The sequence below is a fragment of the Xenopus tropicalis genome, chromosome 8 (assembly GCF_000004195.4).
Source record: "Xenopus tropicalis strain Nigerian chromosome 8, UCB_Xtro_10.0, whole genome shotgun sequence".
NCBI lineage: Eukaryota > Metazoa > Chordata > Amphibia > Anura > Pipidae > Xenopus > Xenopus tropicalis.
In genome coordinates this window covers 1,171,180-1,193,734 of record NC_030684.2, presented here as the reverse complement: position 1 = coordinate 1,193,734, position 22,555 = coordinate 1,171,180, and the positions used below count along the sequence as shown (strand labels likewise).

General features: G+C 54.1%; 3 protein-coding genes and 1 long non-coding RNA gene across 7 annotated transcripts; 3 read left to right on the top strand and 1 right to left on the bottom strand.

The window, feature by feature from the left end:
* Nucleotides 1-3,347: 3,347 nt before the first annotated feature.
* Nucleotides 3,348-4,396, top strand: LOC100489493 (olfactory receptor 1G1-like). The gene has a single exon (XM_031890998.1). It carries the CDS (start codon nucleotides 3,479-3,481, stop codon nucleotides 4,394-4,396), a length of 918 nt encoding a protein of 305 aa, XP_031746858.1. The 5' UTR covers nucleotides 3,348-3,478.
* A 3,213-nt stretch (nucleotides 4,397-7,609) lies between these two features.
* LOC100488539 (olfactory receptor 1G1-like) lies at nucleotides 7,610-8,555 on the top strand. Its single transcript, XM_031890993.1, has one exon. It carries the CDS (start codon nucleotides 7,638-7,640, stop codon nucleotides 8,553-8,555), a length of 918 nt encoding a protein of 305 aa, XP_031746853.1. The 5' UTR covers nucleotides 7,610-7,637.
* A 1,708-nt stretch (nucleotides 8,556-10,263) lies between these two features.
* mbd1 (methyl-CpG binding domain protein 1) lies at nucleotides 10,264-20,182 on the bottom strand. 4 transcript variants are annotated; one of them, XM_031890820.1, is made up of 16 exons: nucleotides 20,015-20,182; nucleotides 17,779-17,900; nucleotides 17,573-17,699; nucleotides 17,351-17,487; nucleotides 17,183-17,268; nucleotides 16,920-16,960; nucleotides 16,693-16,836; nucleotides 16,468-16,602; nucleotides 16,323-16,379; nucleotides 16,037-16,102; nucleotides 14,954-15,118; nucleotides 14,216-14,317; nucleotides 14,022-14,108; nucleotides 12,951-13,052; nucleotides 12,777-12,863; nucleotides 10,264-11,835 (listed from the first exon to the last, which is right to left on the bottom strand). In XM_031890820.1, the coding sequence occupies exons 2-16, from the start codon at nucleotides 17,886-17,888 to the stop codon at nucleotides 11,386-11,388; spliced, it is 1,896 nt and encodes a 631-aa protein (XP_031746680.1). In that variant the 5' UTR covers nucleotides 17,889-17,900; nucleotides 20,015-20,182; the 3' UTR covers nucleotides 10,264-11,385. The 4 variants fall into 4 exon arrangements, with proteins under 4 accessions (XP_031746680.1, XP_031746679.1, XP_031746681.1 ...); XM_031890819.1 differs by having other exon boundaries at nucleotides 14,022-14,111; nucleotides 20,015-20,181; XM_031890821.1 differs by lacking the exon at nucleotides 16,693-16,836 and having other exon boundaries at nucleotides 14,022-14,111.
* Nucleotides 15,411-16,127, top strand: LOC116406580. Its single transcript, XR_004219584.1, has 2 exons — nucleotides 15,411-15,782; nucleotides 15,875-16,127. It is a non-coding gene; the product is annotated as an uncharacterized LOC116406580 (long non-coding RNA).
* Nucleotides 20,183-22,555: the final 2,373 nt, after the last annotated feature.

The following is a 22,555-nucleotide window of genomic DNA, read 5'->3' as shown; positions in this document are numbered from 1 at the left end:
CCACCTGTACCCAGGGGGACGGGGGCTATAGGAAAGGGGACCGACTGGTTAACCTTAACTCCCAAGGACGGCAGATTTTGGAGACCACCTTCAGGAGGTTGTCATGGGCCTGATGTGGGTTTGTCAAGTACAACAACATGTCGTTGGCATAGAGTGATATTTCTTCTATTAAATTTCCTATTCATAAGCCCCGTTATATCCTCATTTGCCCTATTCCGGGTGCAGTGGGGTAACTAGATGTTACTGGGCCCCACAGCAAACTAAGTTTGGGGCCCCTAAGGTTGACTTATTCTACCAATTGCTCTATAATTAGGGCCCGACTGGCCCCCCAACACTCCTCTATAGTTGCACCCCTGTTCGGATGGCCAGGGGTTTGATGGGTAAGACAAAGAGCAGTGGGGAGAGGGGACACCCTTACCAGGTGCCTCTTGTCCCCTCTTTCTATGGCCCGTGGATGGCCATAGAGCGCCTGTATCCAAGCTTTAAATCTAGGGACAAACCTAAGCAGTCAATCCTTCCCAAAGATACGGCCACTGGGCTGTGTCAAAGACAAGATTGGAATCACCCACCAATAACAAAGTTGCCCATTTCAGACAATAATATAAATGCCATGTATATTGTGAGTTATTGTGCCTCGTTGGCCAAGAATTTCCCTTACATGTGCCTGGGGCTGGGGGGTAACTCAGTTATTCATATAAAAAGCTTAATCACGTCACCAATACAGGTGGAATAGGAACTAAAGGGATCCTCAGCCCCACAGAGGTCGTTGCTCAATCCGTTCCAATGCCAGTTCTAGTTGGTCCAAAAAATGAGCCCTTCCGCCCTCCATTACTCTCAGTTTTGCAGGGTGTCACTTTGTATAGTCCAGGCCAAGTTCTCGGAGCTCACGCTTGATTCCTGTGTACGAACTGCATTTCCTTTGTATCAAAAAAATGAGACCTGGGCCCCGGCATAATGTAGGAGCCTCTTTCAGTGCAGTGTCATTTAGTAATTTAATCAGAAATGCCCATATGGAACCCCAGTGGCAAGGGTCAAAGTGGTACCCGGTGAGCATTTTCCACCTCCACAAATTAGGGGGATATACATCCTGGCCTAGTAGATCTAGAATGGTGGACATAAGAGCTGCTGAGTCGGGGCTGTAGGAATATCTGCCGGAGTCGGGGCTGTAGGAATATCTGCCGGAGTCGGGGCTGTAGGAATATCTGCTGGAGTCGGAGCTGTCGGAATATCTGCTGGAGTCGGGGCTGTAGGAATATCTGCTGGCAGTTCCTTGTCAGTGGTAGCTGGGAGTGGGGGAGATGCACTCCAGATAAGGCTTCTGGGGTTCTCTTCTCTGGCCCCATCAGGCCGCTGCAAAAGGTCCTGGTCCACTCGTGGTTCCTGTGCGACTGCATCTGGGTTCAGGCTTACATGAGCCTCCGGCTTCACTCGCACCATGAAAACAAGAGAAACAATGATTTCCTGTGATTTAATCCTGCACATTGCAGCTCCTTGGGTTGGAGTCTTGTGTTGGGTCAGTGCCACAGAATACCTACAAAGCAGTTGGGTTTTGGCCAGAAAAGACTCTTGATTTCCAAAACATTTGGACGGTTCAGGGCTACCCTGCCTGGGTTGTCGGCCTGATTGCAGTCTCGCATTCCTCCCACCTCCCAAAGTTATACGTAATTTTTCCCCCTGACCTGGTTGATTCCACCCTCCAGTGAGTAGCACGGGTGCCCAAGTTTGGGTAGTGCAGGTGGGGTCCAGTAGCTGGGACAGAAGAGAGTGATAGTGGGTCTGGGTTGGGCACAGGTCAGCCCTAATGGAACTGGGCAGGACTCTACTGGCTTCTCAATCAAGTCAGAACAGTTCAATGGATAAGTGAACTTGGCATTGCCCCTCAATCCATTAGAATGAGAATCACCTGAAAGCGAGCAGTAAACTAGACAATAATTGGTCAAAAATGCTCAGTGTCCATTTCCTAATGAAATGCGCTGGAAGAAACCAAGAGGGAAAAAATGAAGGGGGGGGGATCAGATGGAACATGGACGGGAATCCATGAGAAGTAGAGTGGCTCTAGAGAATCCTTGAATATCAGTAAGTGAAGAGTAAGAGACACTGAGTAATAAATAACTAGTAGATGTAAACAACTTGGTTGGGTGAATATGGCTCCATATGGAATCTACAGGGATGTTATCAATGTTCGCAAATATCTGGTATTTATTAAGTGCAAAACCCCCAAAAACTCGAATGTAAAAATTCTTCATCTAAAAGTGTGAGAGTTTGTATAGAAGTCAGTGGGAGTTGCCCCGGGCAAAGTCAGGCCGTATTTCTGTAAACTCGAAAAATTTGAGGTATTTGAGATTTTTATTCAAAAGATTTTTCCTTCTAAATAAATAAGGGACCATTCGATATGTGAGTTTATTCGAAAAACCAACTCAAATTCACAAACTGGAAAATAAGCCCGTTATTGTGTCGTTCCACTGAGCCCTGAATGGCAGCAGAAGCTGGAGTGTGAGCTTTGCCGGGGTCATTCCATGGTGCCCATTCCATCAGAGCAACGTTGGCCCAAAGCCATAAACAACCCTCTTACGTACTTTGCTGTAACCAATGAGAAGACTTCCTTGTGTATAACAACTCATGGAATTCAGCTCTTGGAATTCTCTCCTTCACCCTTGTATCATCTCCTCTGTGGGTCACTCAATGGATCAATGGACATTTCTGTGATCCCCCCTCCTAGAGCAGGGCTCTCCTGCCCCAATACTGCTGCTTATGAGCTTCTGCTTCTCACAGAGGGGTCTCTCGTGATAATCAGCCCCTTAATCTTTAGAACTGGGTTAGGGTTGATTTAGTGCTTCTCTAGAAGGTACGAGCCATCTCTATGTCCTTTTGGGCCACTTCGATCCTACTGAGCTGGTACCTATGGCTGAAAGAGGCCTCTCTTTGTGATATACTCAGTACTACTATCTACAGCCTGATGAACTAGCAAGTGAAAGGGGCAAAGTCATTTTAATGTAAGTTTAGGAAGTTTGTACCATGGATCATACAGAAGAAGAAAATGACTATAAACCAAAGTAATAATATAATAATAATAGTATCAACCATTTGTGTTTCACGTTAATTACAAATTGCCTCCCTGAAGGTAAATCAGCCCTTGGGTATAATCTGCAAATAAACACCGTACCTCTCTCTCAGGGCATGCAGGCAGTATAACTGGGCCCTCTGTGCTTGGGAGAAGGTCTATAAATACAGGAGCTCAGCTGCCCCAGGGCCTGGATCCAACCCCGTGCTGATTCGCACCCTGACTATCAGAACTTAAAGAGACCAACTAATCCCGAGCCTTGGGCGCCACATCGCCTGCAGCGGGAGTCCATGTAAGTGTCTCTGTTCTATGTTCCGGGAGTGACTACACCAAAAGCAATGGAAGGACTTGGCTTTGAGTAGGTGGTTGCTAGGTGGGCCTCAGGATAATCAGACATATAAGATAGAGATTTTATCAATGGAAAAAGAAAATTCTTCCTCCGTCACGGAGTTTATTCTCTTGGGTTTGTCGGAAAATCCTGAGCAGAAGTCCCCTCTCTCCGCTCTATTTCTCACTATATACCTGGTGACTGTTCTGGGAAACGGTCTGATCATCTCCCTAATATGCATGACCCCGGAGCTCCAAACCCCTATGTATTTCTTCTTGGGAAACCTTTCCTTTGTGGACAGCAGCTTCGTATCGGTAACTGTCCCTCTCATGGTGGCCCATCTTCTCATGGAGAAGAAAAGCATCTCGTTTCAAGGCTGCATGACTCAACTCTTCTTCTTCCTCTGGACGGCCGTCATGGAGTGTTTAGTTTTGGCCCTTATGGCATACGACCGCCTGGTGGCTATCACGAATCCTCTTCGGTACTTGTCTACATTGAGCAGGAAGACTTGTTTGGCTTTCATGTGTTTTGCCTGGATATTAAGCTTTTTGCATTCTCTCCTTTACACGTCCATCATCTCCTCGCTGGATTTCTGTGGTCTGGACAAGATCAATGAGCATTTCTGCGATATCCCTCCACTGCTGGCACTCTCCTGCTCCGACACCGCAAGCCTGGAACTTCTTGTATACACCGAGGGGGGCATAATGGCAATGAGCCCCTTCGTATTTATCGTGGTATCTTATTTCCGAATCATCAAAACCATATTATCGATCCACTCCTCCTCCGGGAGGTCCCGAGCCTTCTCCACCTGCTCCTCTCACCTGATTTCTGTAGGACTTTACTTTGGAACAATATTTGCCAGCTACTTACATCCCCCTACAGCTGGAGCTGTAGAGACCAACAGGCCAATTGCTCTGGTATATTCCATACTCAGTCCTCTGCTCAACCCCTTTATCTACAGCCTGAGGAACCAACAGGTGAAAGGCGCTCTTCGGAAAATGTTATGATCAAAATATAATGCAACACAATCACATTCACACAACACACACTATGAGAAGTTCCCATTTAGCCAACAAACCTTCCTGTTGTTCCTTAGACTGTAGGAAGAATTCAGAGTCGGTAGAGTAGCTTGTTTTTCTATTCAGGCCTCCTGGTTTTTTATCTTCCAGCCTGTCATTTAAACCATTGCCTGGTTGCTAGGGTGAATAGGACCTTAGCTTAGTCTATCGCTGGGGCTTGTGGGTAGCAGAGAGAGATCTGAAATCTCAGGCATATGGCTAAATGCTACAATCTATGTACATTGGGTGCTGAGTGACTGGGGGGGGGGGGTGTAGAAGGTTGGCCTCCCAATATGCAGGGGATCCAACAACCCAATTTGCTTTTTACAGAATGAAAGTCGAGGCTGCAGGTACCTAAATAGCATATCTGTAGGGGGTAAAATTCTTGAAATTCGCGTTGTAGATTTTCCATTCAGCACCAGAAACCTAGGGTTTTAATTCCCAGCCTGGCCGAGCTGTAGATATCTGGCATAGAACAAAAGTGAGGAAGATGGCTACTTCTCCTCGAGGGGGTCCGGGAGACCGAGTGTCAGAGGAGCAGAAGAACTTCTGGGATTTTGGAAAGGCCTCTGTAACTGTGACCATAGTGGGAGTAGTAACATAGTAGGAGGAAGCTCCTCCATTGGGCGTAGAGAGGGCTTCAAAAGAGCCTAATGTAGCAGCCACCATCGGGTTATTTGGATTGGGGGCAGCAACCCATGGGCATATACTGGCTGAGCGGCAAGAAAGTGGGGGCTCATCTGCACAGCCTGCCCCCGGGCCCCTACGGCTACGTTACTGTACCACAGGGTTTAGAGTTAAATGTTCCTACCTATCAAGGTCCACGTGGATCATTAAGCCAAGATACCTGAATGATGTCACTACCTGGAGCTGCAAGATGGCGCCACGGGTATCCGGGGGGCGGGGGTCTATAGGAAAGGGAACCGACTGGTTAACCTTAGCTCCCAAGGACGGCAGATTTTGGAGACCACCTTCAGGAGGTTGTCATGGGCCTGATGTGGGTTTGCCAAGGAGAACAACATGTCATTGGCATAAAGTGATATTTCTTCTATTAAATTTCCTATTCATAAGCCCCGTTATATCCTCATTTGCCCAAATCCGGGTGCAGTGGGGTAACTAGATGTTACTGGGCCTCACAGCAAACTTAGTTTGGGGCCCCTAAAGTTGACTTATTCTACCACTTGCTCTATAATTAGGGTCCGACTGGCCCCCCAACACTCCTCTATAGTTGCACCCCTGTTTGGATGGCATGGGGTTCGATGGGTAAGACAAAGAGCAGTGGGTAGAGGGGACACCCTTACCAGGTGCCTCTTGTCCCCTCTTTCTATGGCCCATGGATGGCCGTAGAGCGCCTGTATCCAAGCTTTAAATCTAGGGACAAACCTAAGCGGTCAATCCTTCCCAAAGATACGGCCACTGGGCTGTGTTAAATACAAGATTGGAATCACCCACCCATAACAAAGTTTCCCATTTCAGACAATAATATAAATGCCATGTATATTGTGAGTTATTGTGCCTCGGTGGCTAAGAGTTTCCCTTACATGTGCCTGCGGGCAGTGGGGTAACTCAGTTAATCATATAAAAAGCCTCCACAAATTGGGGGGATATACATCCTGGCCTAGTAGATCTTTAATGCATTAATATTTCAAGGTTGGGAACTTTCACTCTTGGACATCTGAGCGGTGCTGCTTCTTCTCCAAGTCATCCATGTGATCAGTCACAGCTTGAAGCTGGAGTTTTGACTTATTTCTTGGGGCAGTTCCCTTGTGTGGCCCTCACCCCTCTTCTTCCAGTGCACTAGTTCTCTCCTGTATATTTTGAATGTCCTGCTTATATAAGGAAAGATCCACCTTTAATTCCTCGATTCTAGAGGTGAATGTTGACTTTGGGGAGGGTTGGCCTTGCAGAATGGCGGACATAAGAGCTGCTGAGTTGGAGCTGTGCAAATATCTGCTGGAGTCGGGGCTGTAGGAATATCCGCTGGAGTTGTAGGAATATCTGCTGGACTCGGCGCTGTAGGAATATCAGCTGGAGTCGGGGCTGTAGGAATATCTGCTGGAGTCGGAGCTGTAGGATTATCTGCTGGAGTCGGGGCTGTAGGAATATCCGCTGGAGTTGTAGGAATATCTGCTGGAGTCGGAGCTGTAGGAATATCTGCTGGAGTTGGGGCTGTAGGAATATCCGCTGGAGTTGGGGCTGTAGGAATATCCGCTGGAGTTGTAGGAATATCCGCTGGAGTTGTAGGAATATCCGCTGGAGTCGGGGCTGTAGGAATATCTGCCTGAGTCGGGGCTGTAGGAATATCTGCCTGAGTCGGGGCTGTAGGAATATCTGCCCGAGTCGGGGCTGTAGGAATATCTGCCCGAGTCGGGGCTGTAGGAATATCTGCCCGAGTCGGGGCTGTAGGAATATCTGCCCGAGTCGGGGCTGTAGGAATATCTGCCCGAGTCGGGGCTGTAGGAATATCTGCCCGAGTCGGGGCTGTAGGAATATCTGCCCGAGTCGGGGCTGTAGGAATATCTGCCCGAGTCGGGGCTGGCAGTTCCATGTCAGTGGAGTGGAGGACATGCACTCTCTCGTGATAATCGGCCCCTTAATCTTTAGAACTGGGTTAGGGTTGATTTAGTGCTTCTCTAGAAGGTACGAGCCATCTCCATGTCCTTTTGGGCCACTTCGATCCTACCGAGCTGGTACCTGTGGCTGAAAGAGGCCTCTCTTTGTGATATACTCAGTACTACTATCTACAGCCTGATGAGCCAGCAAGTGAAAGGGGCAAAGTCATTTTAATGTAAGTTTAGGAAGTTTGGATCTTCAGTTTACAAATTGCCTCCCTAAAGGTAACTCAGCCCTTGGGTATAATCTGCAAATAAACACCGTTCCTCTCTCTCAGGGCAGGCAGGCAGTATAACTGGGCCCTCTGTGCTTGGGAGAAGGTCTATAAATACAGGAGCTCAGAGCTGCCCCAGGGCCTGGATCCAACCCCGTGCTGATTCCCACCCTGACTAAAGAGACCAACTAATCCCGAGCCTTGGGAGCCACATTGCCTGCAGCGGGAGTCCATGTAAGTGTCTCTGTTCATTGCTCCGGGAGTGACTATGCCAAAAGCAATGGAAGGACTTGGCTTTGGGTAGAAGGTTGAAATATAAGGAAATAAAACATTTTTCTTATTTAAGACCAGATTTTTTTACCAATGGAAAAAGAAAATTCTTCCTCCGTCACCGAGTTTATCCTCTTGGGTTTGTCGGAAAACCCTGAGCAGAAGTCCCCTCTCTCGGCTCTATTTCTAACTATATACCTGGTGACTGTTCTGGGAAACTCTCTGATCCTCTCCCTCATATTCATGACCCCGGAGCTCCAAACACCTATGTATTTCTTCTTGGGGAACCTTTCCTTTGTGGACAGCAGCTTCGTATCGGTAACTGTCCCTCTCATGGTGGCCCATCTTCTCATGGAGAAGAAAAGCATCTCGTTTCAAGGCTGCATGACTCAACTCTTCTTCTTTATCTGGACGGCCGTCATGGAGTGCTTTGTTTTGGCCATTATGGCATATGACCGCCTGGTGGCTATCACAAATCCTCTTCGGTACTTGTCTATATTGAGCAGGAAGACTTGTTTGTCTCTCATATGTTTCGCCTGGATATTAAGCTTTTTGCATTCTCTCCTTTACACGTCCATCATCTCCTCGTTGGATTTCTGTGGTCTCAACAAGATCAATGAGCATTTCTGTGATATCCCTCCACTGCTGGCACTCTCCTGCTCAGACACGGCTAGCTTTGAACTTCTTGTATACACCGAGGGGAGCATAATGGCAATGAGCCCCTTCGTCTTTATCATGGTATCTTACTTCCAAATCATTAAAACCATATTATCGATCCACTCCTCCTCCGGGAGGTCCCGAGCCTTCTCCACCTGCTCCTCTCACCTGATTTCTGTAGGACTTTACTTTGGAACAATATTTGCCAGCTACTTTCATCCCGCTTCAGCTGGAGCTGTAGAGACAAACAGGCCAATTGCTCTGGTATATTCCATACTCAGTCCTCTGCTCAACCCCTTTATCTACAGCCTGAGGAACCAACAGGTGAAAGGTGCCCTTCGGAAAATGTTATAATGTGTTCTTCATTTTTATATCATATGTGCAGCATATTCATTATTTTTATCAGTTCCTGCCCCACTGGGGCATTAAATGCCCCAGTGAACTGTCCAGTGTTTCTGATAGGAATTCGGAGTAGCCAGAGGCAACCCATGGAGACACAGGGAGGACATACAAGCTCATATTGCCTAGAGCTTGATCAAACCGAGGCCCCTCGTATTGTTCCGGCCCAGTTCTTCAGTCACATGGAGAGGCAAGTTATTGGCTTTTGGTGATCAGCCAGGCCATAAACAAAACCCTATTCTGAAGATAAATATTGTCCTTTTCAATAGCAGTTCCAATTGTATCTATGACCTTACTATCTGTGCTAATACCGATTCTGGTGTCCATCTGTAGAAGGTTTCCAGGCACAGAAGAGTGGGCTCACAATTGTACTGCTTCGGGCATGCAAAGGGCAATAAACCCACTTTATATTGCAGTAGGAGTGTGGCTCCATCCCAGTGGATGAAGGTTCGACAGAAGATGTTTCAGACACGGATGGAACCCATAGCAATTCTGCCAGATTGGCAGAGAAGGATGAACTTGGGCTTCCCAATTCCTCTACCAGGGAAGATCCCTTTTCCCAGGGACAATGGTGGCCCAGAGCCTGGGGGGTTTTACATTGATGGTGTGAAGACTGAGGAGAAAGCTAGAGCAGAAACGTTTTTCTTCATCAAGTCCTGTTCGACAGTAAGCCAGAGCAATCGACTGCTCAAAAACTGATCATGAACTCGTTTTGGAATAAATCTGCCCCCTTGAGAGCAACTTTCAGCTGTGATGGCCATCCTAGAGAGAAGGTGGCCAGTAGAACATTTGGTCTTCAAAGCTGCCATTCTAATTGTTCAACCAGATCAATGGTTTGGCCCTTTGTGGGACTTGCCTTTAGTCCATAAAGCCCTCACAGATAGTCCCCCTTTGCACCTACAGAGCCAGCGACATGGATGAAGTTTCACTAGTTGACTTGAGCAAGAAGAACAAGTTGTGCTCTTTGGTTTCTAAGCCTCCATACACATCGTTTAGCTGACCTGTGTTCCCAAATTGCCTGCAGGTTCCTACAGGGGCATCAGAAGGACAAAGACTATTTGTAACCCCAGCCGGTGCAAGTATCAAAAACAGCACCTCTATGAGGATGGCAAGAAGGTGGCCACTGATTTGTCATGGCAAACCTACAGGGAAAGGTGGTGCCCCTAGGAATGGAGTATGGCATTTTTAAGGGCAGCAGAACCAGCTCAGCCTGGAACTTGGGCAACCTCCAGTCTGTCATTTAAACCACTGCCTGGTTGCTAGGGTGAATAGGACCTTAGCTTAGTCTATCGCTGGGGCTTCTGGGTGAGAGATCTGAAGTCTCAGGCATATGGCTAAATGCTACAATCTATGTACATTGGGTGCTGAGTGAATGGGGGAGGTATAAGGTTGGATCTATGAGGATAAAGGCCAAGTTGGACCGGACCCAGAATATAAAGACCTGAACGTGACTCCATATAAATGAGACCCTTTGCTGGGTTAGTAAATCTAAGCTGCTCCTAGTGCCTCCCAACATGCAGGGGATCTAACTACCCTATTTGCCCTGGCCCACGGACAAAACCTGCCCCCGACCAACCGACTGGCCAGGGTTGCCCAAATGTCTCTCTGTATCCCAGGGAATGGCCAGGGGTGGAAGCAGGGAAACAAGGCCGGGCACACAGTGTTACAGTAAATATAACTTTAATTTAATGATATATCACAAGATAATGCCTATATTACCAGTGGTTATGTCTCAATATATCAGTAAGAATCAAATACCAGTTTAGTATGAAACAGAGAAGCGCTTTATGGACCGGTCCCTATATTTACAAACGGATAAGAGAAAACGTCCCATAATGATCCAAAAGGTTTCCATCCAATGAGAAGAGGGGACCACTTCAGCCTAAGGCTGCTCGTTCCTGGGAAATCAGTAGCAGCACCCCATTAATGGCCACTAGGGGAGCTATCGGTATAAAGAGAGTGCATCACTGTGTGGCCCCCCTATGGGGCCAGGCTTAGAGCCCCTAGGCGGTGCCATAAGAGCAGTTTGGTGCAAGTTATTGCTGGGTAACTGGCAGCGCTAAGCTGTGTGGCCCCGTCTTACCCAAACACCATGTTTATATAAGAACATATAAAAAAAACTAAATAAAAGGTCCTACTGGAGAGGGCGGAGCCAATATGCGAGTGGGCCAGCAGCATCCCGCCCTGGGCACGCAGTTCTATCACTGGCAGAAAGGGGGCTCCGACCCCACCGTGGGAAGAATCTGCTATAAGAAAACACTGAAATAAAAGAAAGAAATTGCAAAGATTTATTGTATCAAACTGGAAAGAAATTACGGGGGGGGGGGGGGGGGGTTGGATGCTAAAAGGCGAAGCCCCCTGACATAATGCAGCTACCTCGGTGCAAACGGTATTCTCGGGTATTTAGAAAAGCAGCAACTCTCCGCAGAGAGCCAATAGGAGAAAGGAGCGGCAGTGGGCCCTGAGGGCAGAATCGGCCCGAGAGCGGAAGACTACGGAGTCGGCCATTGACCAACGTAAAAGTCATAAAAGGGTTAAAAAGAAAAAAGCGCTAGAGACTCAGTAATAGACTTTATACCTGCGGCCCAGCCTCAGTTTCTTCTTCTTCCAGTGTAGGGAAAATAAAGGAAAGCTCTGTGTCCTGAAGGCATTGGGTTCTGTTAGCTCCTCCCCTCGCTCACCCCTAATACACAGGTTCTCATCCCACCCAGTCCGTTACCATGAGAAGCCCCACGTGGTGCCTGTTTGTCCCTGAGCTACGGCTCGACCAGCCTCCCCCCCACGCCTAATGGCTGCTTCCTGAGGGCCAGGGCACTTTGCAGCATTCCTCGCACCGCCCCGCGCCCGCCACCAACACGCGGCAATCGGGGGACCGGCGCCGGGGCTTGGACAGACCGGGGCAGGGCCGATGGGCCTCCAGGTCGCAGATCAGCTCCACCACGTCATCCACGGTGGTGAGACGGGAGGGGTGGTTATTATAGAGTTCGTGGGAAGAAGGGACGGGGTGGCCCCTCACGACCACGTGGAAGAGGAGTCCGGGCTGGATGTAGATAACGGTGTCGGCCATGGTGGAAAGCCTGGAGCGCTGCACCAACTGAAGATTGGGGCCGGTGGGGGCCAGTACCTCCCAGTGGGCCGGCAGGGGCATCTCGTTCAGCTCCCCCATGAATTCCAGTAAAACCCGGTCTAGGTCTCCCGTGGCGTGGTACGAGCCCAGGCTGAAAATCTCCATGATCTGCCAACAAACCAAAAAGGAATCGGACATGAAAAGCCCAGCAGGGAGCACCGGGACCGACTGTACCCGATCCAAATACAGCAATGAGTTCTGACCTGTGATCCGTATATGCCCTACTCTGTGCCCACTGGCACATCCACATCTGAGCCCCTAGCTACAGGTGCCCCTATACAGCGCCAGGCAAGCCCCCTAGCTACAGGTGCCCCTATACAGCGCCAGGCAAGCCCCTAGCTACAGGTGCCCCTATACAGCGCCAGGCAAGCCCCTAGCTACAGGTGCCCCTATACAGCGCCAGGCAAGCCCCTAGCTACAGGTGCCCCTATACAGCGCCAGGCAAGCCCCTAGCTACAGGTGCCCCTATACAGCGCCAGGCAAGCCCCTAGCTACAGGTGCCCCTATACAGCGCCAGGCAAGCCCCTAGCTACAGGTGCCCCTATACAGCGCCAGGCAAGCCCCTAATTACAGGTGCCCCTATACAGCGCCAGGCAAGCCCCCTAGCTACAGGTGCCCCTATACAGCGCCAGGCAAGCCCCTAAGCTACAGGTGCCCCTATACAGCGCCAGGCAAGCCCCTAGCTACAGGTGCCCCTATACAGCGCCAGGCAAGCCCCTAGCTACAGGTGCCCCTATACAGCGCCAGGCAAGCCCCCTAGCTACAGGTGCCCCTATACAGCGCCAGGCAAGCCCCTAGCTACAGGTGCCCCTATACAGCGCCAGGCAAGCCCCTAGCTACAGGTGCCCCTATACAGCGCCAGGCAAGCCCCTATACAGTGCCAGGCAAGCCCCTAGCTACAGGTGCCCCTATACAGCGTCCGCCAAGGTGCCACAACTGTAGGGCAAGCGCAGGGCAGATCAGAGAATATATACAAAACCCAGCAAGGTGCCAAGCAACAATACGGTAAAGCTGCAGGGTGGCACCACACAGACGGGGGCACAGTTTACCACGGGAGTGCTTTCATCTGCTTCTTCAACGTCATCAGTCTCTGTGATGAACTCCTCTGTCTTGACCGATCGGTTCAGTTTCAGATCCTGGGGTAACAAGGCAGAAGGGGGGGTATTAGTACTGGCCGCTCCTTCCTGCTGCCATACGTGCCCCCATAGGGAGATGCTCCTTACCAAGGGGGCAATATCTTCTGTGTGTGGGACGATCCCCTCCACTCTCTCCTCCTTTATCAGCCGGGAAGTCTCGTTGTTCCCCACGGGATTGTGGTTCCTCTCCTAGAGACACAGGGCCCAAGGGTCAGCATCCCCTACTCCCCTACAGGTAATCCCCAATACCCACAATCCCCCTCACTTGCAGGCCGAGAGGCACTACAGGTAATCCCTAATACCCACAATCCCCCTCACTTGCAGGATGAGAGGCACTACAGGTAATCCCTAATACCCACAATCCCCCTCACTTGCAGGATGAGAGGCACTACAGGTAATCCCTAATACCCACAATCCCCCTCACTTGCAGGCCGAGAGGCACTACAGGTAATCCCTAATACCCACAATCCCCCTCACTTGCAGGCCGAGAGGCACTACAGGTAATCCCTAATACCCACAATCCCCCTCACTTGCAGGCCGAGAGGCACTACAGGTAATCCCTAATACCCACAATCCCCCTCACTTGCAGGATGAGAGGCACTACAGGTAATCCCTAATACCCACAATCCCCCTCACTTGCAGGATGAGAGGCACTACAGGTAATCCCCAATACCCACAATCCCCCTCACTTGCAGGCTGAGAGGCACTACAGGTAATCCCTAATACCCACAATCCCCCTCACTTGCAGGCTGAGAGGCACTACAGGTAATCCCCAATACCCACAATCCCCCTCACTTGCAGGCTGAGAGGCACTACAGGTAATCCCCAATACCCACAATCCCCCTCACTTGCAGGCCGAGAGGCACTACAGGTAATCCCTAATACCCACAATCCCCCTCACTTGCAGGATGAGAGGCACTACAGGTAATCCCTAATACCCACAATCCCCCTCACTTGCAGGCCGAGAGGCACTACAGGTAATCCCTAATACCCACAATCCCCCTCACTTGCAGGCCGAGAGGCACTACAGGTAATCCCTAATACCCACAATCCCCCTCACTTGCAGGCCGAGAGGCACTACAGGTAATCCCTAATGGAATGGACCAGTTAGCCCCACATGCCCAGCGTGGCTACTACCAAGGGGCATAAGATACTCACATGACTGGCGCGGTGCTGCCCATTCGTCTGTTCCATTTTAATGACAGTTTCCCTGAGTTGCGGCACAGCGAGCGGAGGGTCCAGATTCTGCTGCGGAGGAGACAACATTCTGTTAGGATCAAGCCCATTGGGGGCCCCTTGGAATCCCCCAAGTGAGGGCCCTAGACCCAACCCCCCCAGCACCCCCCACTTACCTGCCCCTCTACCGTCTCATATTCCCCGCCGCCTGCCTCGTGCTTCAACCTCTCCAGAATCACCGGGTTATTGGACCTGTGGATCGCCGGGATGTTCTTTTCCTGAGAAATAGTCAGAGTCTTACAGTCTGGAAAGCACAGGCGCCCCCTGTCTGTGGTCAACGTCATGGCAACCATAGAGTATAGACACCATGGAGTTCTGCCATTCCAACATAGCACTCTCCGATCCGCTTCTGCCCACTCTCCCAGAATGCAAAGCTGCACCCAAACAGCGCCAAGGCCAATAGCATACCAGGTAGGCGCTTATATGGCCATAGGAAAGGTGCCAACTGCCAGCTTATACACTGGGGGTAGAACTGGCCAAGAGAGGAGTGGCGGGTACCAGCACCTCCAAGTGTCTAGGGTCAGAGTGTGCCAATGAGATGCTGTGCCCCCGAGAGCCAAGCCCATGCCCAATCTGCAGTGCCATGTTTAGCTACAGAATGCCAGGCAAGGCTGCCAATTCAGTCCTTCCTGCTGAAACTGTGGGCAAGCAGTGCTGCAGGTATGCCACCTATCTATACCTGCAGTAGCTGTGCCACCTATCTATGCCCGCAATAGCCCCGCTATAGAGATACACACATGCCCCAGGCAGAGTACAGGAGCTGTAGCAGAGAGAGGGGCAAGATAGAGCAAACAAAAAGGCTTTCGCTCTTCCTGGCAGCTCAGAGGGGGGCGCTACAGATCCCCAAGACCCACCATGGCAAAGCGCAGGCACTGGCGCCAGCGACACTTCTGCCGCTTAAGGTTGCGGCCACCGAATTTGGGCTTGTCCTGACAGAAGTCGCACTCGCCACAGTCGTCCTTCTGCAGGCAGGACTCGCAATCGCCGCACTTCCGGTTTTGACGGCGGCCTGAGAGCGGCTGTAAGATATGGTGGGCGGAGTCAATGTGGCGGAAAGACAGATGAGAGCCTGAGGCCCCTGAACTGCCAAGCGGTGGGAATGGGGGGGTTTGGGGGGCCATGCAAAGCGATACGGGGGGCAAGCAGCTGTTAGAGAAGTTGGCATGAATAGCCTCAATGCACAGAAATGGGCAGGGGGAGGGCAAGCGGGTACAACAGACAGATGGTAAATGGCAAAGTGGGGCAGCAAGCTGGCATGAATAGCCTCAATGCACAGAAACTGGCAGGGGGAGGGCAAGCATGTACAACAGACAGCAGGTAAATGGCAAGGGGGGCAGCAAGCTGGCATGAATAGCCTTAATGCACAGAAATGGGCAGGGGGAGGGCAAACGGGTACAACAGACAGCAGGTAAATGGCAAAGTGGGGCAGCAAGCTGGCATGAATAGCCTCAATGCACAGAAATGGGCAGGGGGAGGGCAAACGGGTACAACAGACAGCAGGTAAATGGCAAAGTGGGGCAGCAAGCTGGCATGAATAGCCTCAATGCACAGAAATGAGCAGGGGGAGGGCAAACGGGTACAACAGACAGCAGGTAAATGGCAAGGGGGGCAGCAAGCTGGCATGAATAGCCTTAATGCACAGAAATGGGCAGGGGGAGGGCAAACGGGTACAACAGACAGCAGGTAAATGGCAAAGTGGGGCAGCAAGCTGGCATGAATAGCCTCAATGCACAGAAATGGGCAGGGGGAGGGCAAACGGGTACAACAGACAGCAGGTAAATGGCAAAGTGGGTGGAACAGACTGTGGGTACATAAGGGCACAGATATGGGCAGGAAGAGACACATGATGACGGGTGGGCACCCATGAGTTAGTGCTCACACACACGGGGGCAGGAGGGGGGGGAGGGTGCCAATGTGGCACTAGGATTGTTACTAACCTGCCCTTTCCCATCTGTCGCCTTCTTCTTCTTTTTCTTCTTCAGTTTGATGGGCGCCGGTTTCTTCTGGTGTGCGAGTGGGGGGGGGGGGAATAAGAATGACAGTGAATGGCAGACTGGCACCTATGGGTGGCGCTGGTTACAAAGAAGATAAAGAGGCTGCCCTGGGCTGTTCTGCTAGGAGACAAACAAGCTCCATCTCTATAGGTTACTGTCATCTGACATCACTTCCTGTTTCCCAAACAAACCCCTCCCCCCCACATAACAACAGGAAATGGGAACTTACAATGTGCAGCTTCTTCGTGTTGTTATTCTTGTAGCCAGGAGAGCGTTTGGTCAACTTCTACAATCAATAACATAAATAAATAATAATGCCAGGGAACCTTGGCCCCTCCCACCTCTGCTGGGGCCCCTCCCATCCCCTGCCCTACCTTGTTCACGCAGCGGCGCAGCAGGCACCTCTCCTTGATGTCGGCGTCAGGCTTGTGCATCTTATCGAGGCAGACTGAGCAGCCTTCACAGTCGTCATCCCTCTGGCAGCCCTGGCACATCCCACAGTCGTCACCCTGCGGGGGGGAGAGAAGACAGGAGACTGGGTGGGAGGGACGGGGAGGGGGAATATATTCTCAGCCGGACGCCCCACGGCGGCCACTCACCTTGCGCAGGTTGCGCAGGCACCGCCTCCGGACGCACTTCCAGGAGCTGCTGAACTCGGGGTTGTGGGAGCGCAGGAGGCAGACGGTGCAATGGCCGCAGTTCTCCGTTACCTTACAGGCCTCACACGTGCCGCAACCTGTATTCTAACCATGAACAGAGCGTCAGCACCCCCCCAGCCAGGGACCCCCCAGTACCTGCCCGGAGCCATGGGGGGGGGCACACCCACCTTGTGTAACTTCTGCTCCTTGTTGAACGCTCGTCTGGAGGCTGCAAGAGGGGAGGAGTCTGAGTTAGGGGTCACATGGGGCGGCTCTGCCAATCAGGTGCCGCCCAACTACATCCCATCCAGTGCCCACTATGCCCTAATGACCTGTGCCAATTACATGCCCACAGACAATACTGTTGTGCCAACTGGGGGCAGCACCCCAACCTCACTTACCCCCCCCCCCCCCCACAATAGGGCCATTCTGCCCCCCATCGTTCCATTACCTCTACAATCGGCACATCGCCACTTGGTAACCTTGGACTTGCCAAATTCCACGCCCGTAAACCATACTCCGCAGCCATGGCAGCGCCTGTGGGAGGGGCAAACATTAGGGATATAGCCACGCCCACCCTGCCCGGTACCCACTCACACCAGCCCCACTCGCCACTCACACGACAGACTTTCCAGTCTCTCCGTTCTGTTCACACTCCTCGGGGGCGGGTAAAGGCGCAGAGAGGCGGGGCTTTTTAGGCTGGGGCTTCACATCGCCATGAGCGGGGAGGCTTTTCCTCTTGGAGTTTTTCTTTTTCTGGAAAAGTGGGCATCGTGGCATTAGAACGAATGCAGGGGGGGGGGCGTAGGACTTGGCATAAAGGCGGGTGCAAAGCTCTTACCTTGGGGGAACCTTTATCCACAATCACCCCGTTCCGAAAGTCAAAGAGCGTCAGGTCCACCGAGGAACCGAGGGCATTGAAGTACTTGGCCAACTCGATCCTACTGCGGATCTTCTCTCCCGTGGGGCTGGGGGGGGGCACAAGGTGGCACAGCATAAGGGGCATGAACACTGGCAAAGAAGTGAGGGCACAGGAATTGCACCCACCTTTTATAGTAGGTATCTGTGTGACCGCAGGAGACCCCCGACTTCCTGACGGCGATCCGACGTTTCCATCCGGGGCCCAGCAAGGGCCACTCTTCCCATCCTTCCGACATGGCCAGGGACCACTAGAGGGGCACACAATGAGCCCAACGTCAGTGTGTCCAGCTCTTCCCATGCCCACCCTGACCCAGTAAGCCTGGTACCGATGGGAGAGTAAGGCAGGGGCCCAGTACTGCCCCAGAGAGGGACAGTGGCCCCAGCCAATCCCCTGAGTGGGACCCAGTAAGCCTGGTACCGATGGGAGAGTAAGGCAGGGATCAGGGGCCCAGTACTGCCCAGGAGAGGGACAGCGGCCCCCAGCCAATCCCCTGAGTGGGACCCAGTAAGCCTGGTACTGATGGGAGAGTAAGGCAGGGGCCCAGTACTGCCCCGGAGAGGGACAGCGGCCCCAGCCAGTCCCCTGAGTGGGACCCAGTAAGCCTGGTACCGATGGGAGAGTAAGGCAGGGGCCCAGTACTGCCCCGGGGAGGGACAGCGGCCCCAGCCAATCCCCTGAGTGGGACCCAGTAAGCCTGGAACTGATGGAAGAGTAAGGCAGGGGCCCAGTACTGCCCCGGGGAGGGACAGCGGCCCCAGCCAATCCCCTGAGTGGGACCCAGTAAGCCTGGTACTGATGGGAGAGTAAGGCAGGGGCCCAGTACTGCCCCGGGGAGGGACAGCGGCCCCAGCCAATCCCCTGAGTGGGACCCAGTAAGCCTGGTACTGATGGGAGAGTAAGGCAGGGGCCCAGTACTGCCCAGGAGAGGGACAGCGGCCCCAGCCAATCCCCTGAGTGGGACCCAGTAAGCCTGGTACCGATGGGAGAGTAAGGCAGGGATCAGGGGCCCAGTACTGCCCCAGAGAGGGACAGTGGCCCCAGCCAATCCCCTGAGTGGGACCCAGTAAGCCTGGTACCGATGGGAGAGTAAGGCAGGGGCCCAGTACTGCCCAGGAGAGGGACAGCGGCCCCAGCCAGTCCCCTGAGTGGGACCCAGTAAGCCTGGTACCGATGGGAGAGTAAGGCAGGGATCAGGGGCCCAGTACTGCCCAGGAGAGGGACAGCGGCCCCCAGCCAATCCCCTGAGTGGGACCCAGTAAGCCTGGTACTGATGGGAGAGTAAGGCAGGGATCAGGGGCCCAGTACTGCCCCGGGGAGGGACAGCGGCCCCCAGCCAATCTCCTGAGTGGGACCCAGTAAGCCTGGTACCGATGGGAGAGTAAGGCAGGGATCAGGGGCCCAGTACTGCCCAGGAGAGGGACAGCGGCCCCCAGCCAATCCCCTGAGTGGGACCCAGTAAGCCTGGTACTGATGGGAGAGTAAGGCAGGGATCAGGGGCCCAGTACTGCCCAGGAGAGGGACAGCGGCCCCCAGCCAATCCCCTGAGTGGGACCCAGTAAGCCTGGTACTGATGGGAGAGTAAGGCAGGGGCCCAGTACTGCCCCGGGGAGGGACAGCGGCCCCAGCCAATCCCCTGAGTGGGACCCAGTAAGCCTGGTACCGATGGGAGAGTAAGGCAGGGATCAGGGGCCCAGTACTGCCCCGGGGAGGGACAGCGGCCCCAGCCAATCCCCTGAGTGGGACCCAGTAAGCCTGGTACTGATGGGAGAGTAAGGCAGGGGCCCAGTACTGCCCCGGAGAGGGACAGCGGCCCCAGCCAATCCCCTGAGTGGGACCCAGTAAGCCTGGTACCGATGGGAGAGTAAGGCAGGGATCAGGGGCCCAGTACTGCCCCAGAGAGGGACAGCGGCCCCAGCCAGTCCCCTGAGTGGGACCCAGTAGTCAGAATCCAACCAGAGGATCCAGATTCCATTCAGACAAACAGCCTCTGGTTTTCCAGACTACAACTCCCAGCATTCCCTGGGCAGCACAGCCAGAGGGGGGTTCTGGGAGGAGCTGTAGTGCTGGGGGGGGGAGGCTGTTAAACATAAAGGACCCAATACAGGAGGCTTGGGGGAAGCTGCTCTAAGACTACAACTCCCAGCATTCCCCAGGCAACGGAGGGAGAGGGAGGAGTCTGCGCTTAGGGGGTGTGTGGCCTCCCTATACACTAAATGTAATGCACTCGGGCTCAGCCTGTGGCCCCTGACACCGGAGGGCTCTCTCCCAACACCCAGGGGCCCATGTTCCCGTATCCTGGGGCCACAGAGTCCCCCGCATCCTCCAATAGCAACCCCCACCCAACCCCCGCCCCCTGCTCACCTGTCCGGGCTCTTATGGGTTGTGGGTCACTCAGGAACGGGCGGGAGGCTGCAGGAAGCGGAAGCCCCAATACGTTCTCTATTTCTCTTCCGGTTCTGCTAAAACCACACTGGGTTCGGCCGCCATCGCACCTAAACTCACAGCGAGGCTCGGAACGCACGGCCGGGGCACGCCCATCTGCGCAGCCGAGGCGCCCATTGGCTGACATTGGATCGAAGCCCCGCCTGCTAATGCTCAATTGGCAGAAACAGGCGCAGCAGCATGAAATGGCGGGCAGGGGGCGGGGCTAGCTGGTCACTCAGCAAAGGGGTGTGGTTAATGCCGTGATGTGTTGTTGTTTGGGAAGCTTAGTGCGTCATTCGCGTCATGGGCCGGGGGGGGGGTCTGTAAGGGCTTCTTACTGGGGTGAGGGGCCCCAGCGGGGGGGGGTCTGTAAGGGCTTCTTACTGGGGTGAGGGGCCCCAGCGGGGGGGTCTGTAAGGGCTTCTTACTGGGGTGAGGGGCCCCAGCGGGGGGGTCTGTAAGGGCTTCTTACTGGGATGAGGGGCCCCAGCGGGGGGGTCTGTAAGGGCTTCTTACTGGGATGAGGGGCCCAGCGGGGGGTCTGTAAGGGCTTCTTACTGGGGTGAGGGGTCCCAGCGGGGGGGGTCTGTAAGGGCTTCTTACTGGGGTGAGGGGCCCCAGCGGGGGGGTCTGTAAGGGCTTTTTACTGGGGTGAGGGGCCCCAGCGGGGGGTCTGTAAGGGCTTCTTACTGGGGTGAGGGGCCCCAGCGGGGGTCTGTAAGGGCTTTTTACTGGGGTGAGGGGTCCCAGCGGGGGGTCTGTAAGGGCTTCTTACTGGGGTGAGGGGGGGGCCCCAGCGGGGGGGTCTGTAAGGGCTTCTTACTGGGGTGAGGGGCCCCAGCGGGGGTCTGTAAGGGCTTCTTACTGGGGTGAGGGGCCCCAGCGGGGGTCTGTAAGGGCTTCTTACTGGGGTGAGGGGGGGCCCCAGCGGGGGGGTCTGTAAGGGCTTCTTACTGGGGTGAGGGGCCCCAGCGGGGGGTCTGTAAGGGCTTCTTACTGGGGTGAGGGGCCCCAGCGGGGGGGTCTTTAAGGGCTTCTTACTGGGGTGAGGGGGGGCCCCAGCGGGGGGTCTGTAAGGGCTTCTTACTGGGGTGAGGGGCCCCAGCGGGGGGTCTGTAAGGGCTTCTTACTGGGGTGAGGGGCCCCAGCGGGGGGGTCTGTAAGGGCTTCTTACTGGGGTGAGGGGCCCCAGCGGGGGGGTCTGTAAGGGCTTCTTACTGGGGTGAGGGGTCCCAGCGGGGGGGGGTCTGTAAGGGCTTCTTACTGGGGTGAGGGGTCCCAGCGGGGGGGTCTGTAAGGGCTTCTTACTGGGGTGAGGGGCCCCAGCGGGGGGTCTGTAAGGGCTTCTTACTGGGGTGAGGGGCCCCAGCGGGGGGGTCTGTAAGGGCTTCTTACTGGGGTGAGGGGCCCCAGCGGGGGTCTGTAAGGGCTTCTTACTGGGGTGAGGTGTCCCAGCGGGGGGTCTGTAAGGGCTTCTTACTGGGGTGAGGGGCCCCAGCGGGGGGGTCTGTAAGGGCTTCTTACTGGGATGAGGGGCCCCAGCGGGGGGGGTCTGTAAGGGCTTCTTACTGGGGTGAGGGGCCCCAGCGGGGGGGGTCTGTAAGGGCTTCTTACTGGGGTGAGGGGCCCCAGCGGGGGGTCTGTAAGGGCTTCTTACTGGGGTGAGGGGCCCCAGCGGGGGGGTCTTTAAGGGCTTCTTACTGGGGTGAGGGGGGGCCCCAGCGGGGGGTCTGTAAGGGCTTCTTACTGGGGTGAGGGGCCCCAGCGGGGGGTCTGTAAGGGCTTCTTACTGGGGTGAGGGGCCCCAGCGGGGGGGTCTGTAAGGGCTTCTTACTGGGGTGAGGGGCCCCAGCGGGGGGGTCTGTAAGGGCTTCTTACTGGGGTGAGGGGTCCCAGCGGGGGGTCTGTAAGGGCTTCTTACTGGGGTGAGGGGTCCCAGCGGGGGGGTCTGTAAGGGCTTCTTACTGGGGTGAGGGGCCCCAGCGGGGGGTCTGTAAGGGCTTCTTACTGGGGTGAGGGGCCCCAGCGGGGGGGTCTGTAAGGGCTTCTTACTGGGTGAGGGGCCCCAGGGGGGGGGTCTGTAAGGGCTTCTTACTGGGGTGAGGGGTCCCAGCGGGGGGTCTGTAAGGGCTTCTTACTGGGGTGAGGGGTCCCAGCGGGGGGGTCTGTAAGGGCTTCTTACTGGGGTGAGGGGTCCCAGCGGGGGGTCTGTAAGGGCTTCTTACTGGGGTGAGGGGTCCCAGCGGGGGGTCTGTAAGGGCTTCTTACTGGGGTGAGGGGTCCCAGCGGGGGGGTCTGTAAGGGCTTCTTACTGGGGTGAGGGGCCCCAGCGGGGGTCTGTAAGGGCTTCTTACTGGGGTGAGGGGCCCCAGCGGGGGGGTCTGTAAGGGCTTCTTACTGGGGTGAGGGGCCCCAGCGGGGGGGTCTGTAAGGGCTTCTTACTGGGGTGGGGGCCCCAGCGGGGGGGGTCTGTAAGGG

Bases quoted from the DNA above. Each gene is read 5' to 3' on its own strand.
- LOC100489493 (XM_031890998.1), top strand. From the start codon at position 3,479: ATGGAAAAAGAAAATTCTTCCTCCGTCACGGAGTTTATTCTCTTGGGT.
- LOC100488539 (XM_031890993.1), top strand. From the start codon at position 7,638: ATGGAAAAAGAAAATTCTTCCTCCGTCACCGAGTTTATCCTCTTGGGT.
- mbd1 (XM_031890819.1), bottom strand. From the start codon at position 17,888: ATGTCGGAAGGATGGGAAGAGTGGCCCTTGCTGGGCCCCGGATGGAAA. The intron at 16,603-16,692 runs GTGAGTGGCCGC...TCCCCCCCGCAG, and splicing joins GCCTGCGCAACCTGCGCAAG to GGTGACGACTGTGGGATGTG. The intron at 11,836-12,776 runs GTAAACTGTGCC...GTTTGTTGGCAG, and splicing joins CAGATGAAAGCACTCCCGTG to ATCATGGAGATTTTCAGCCT.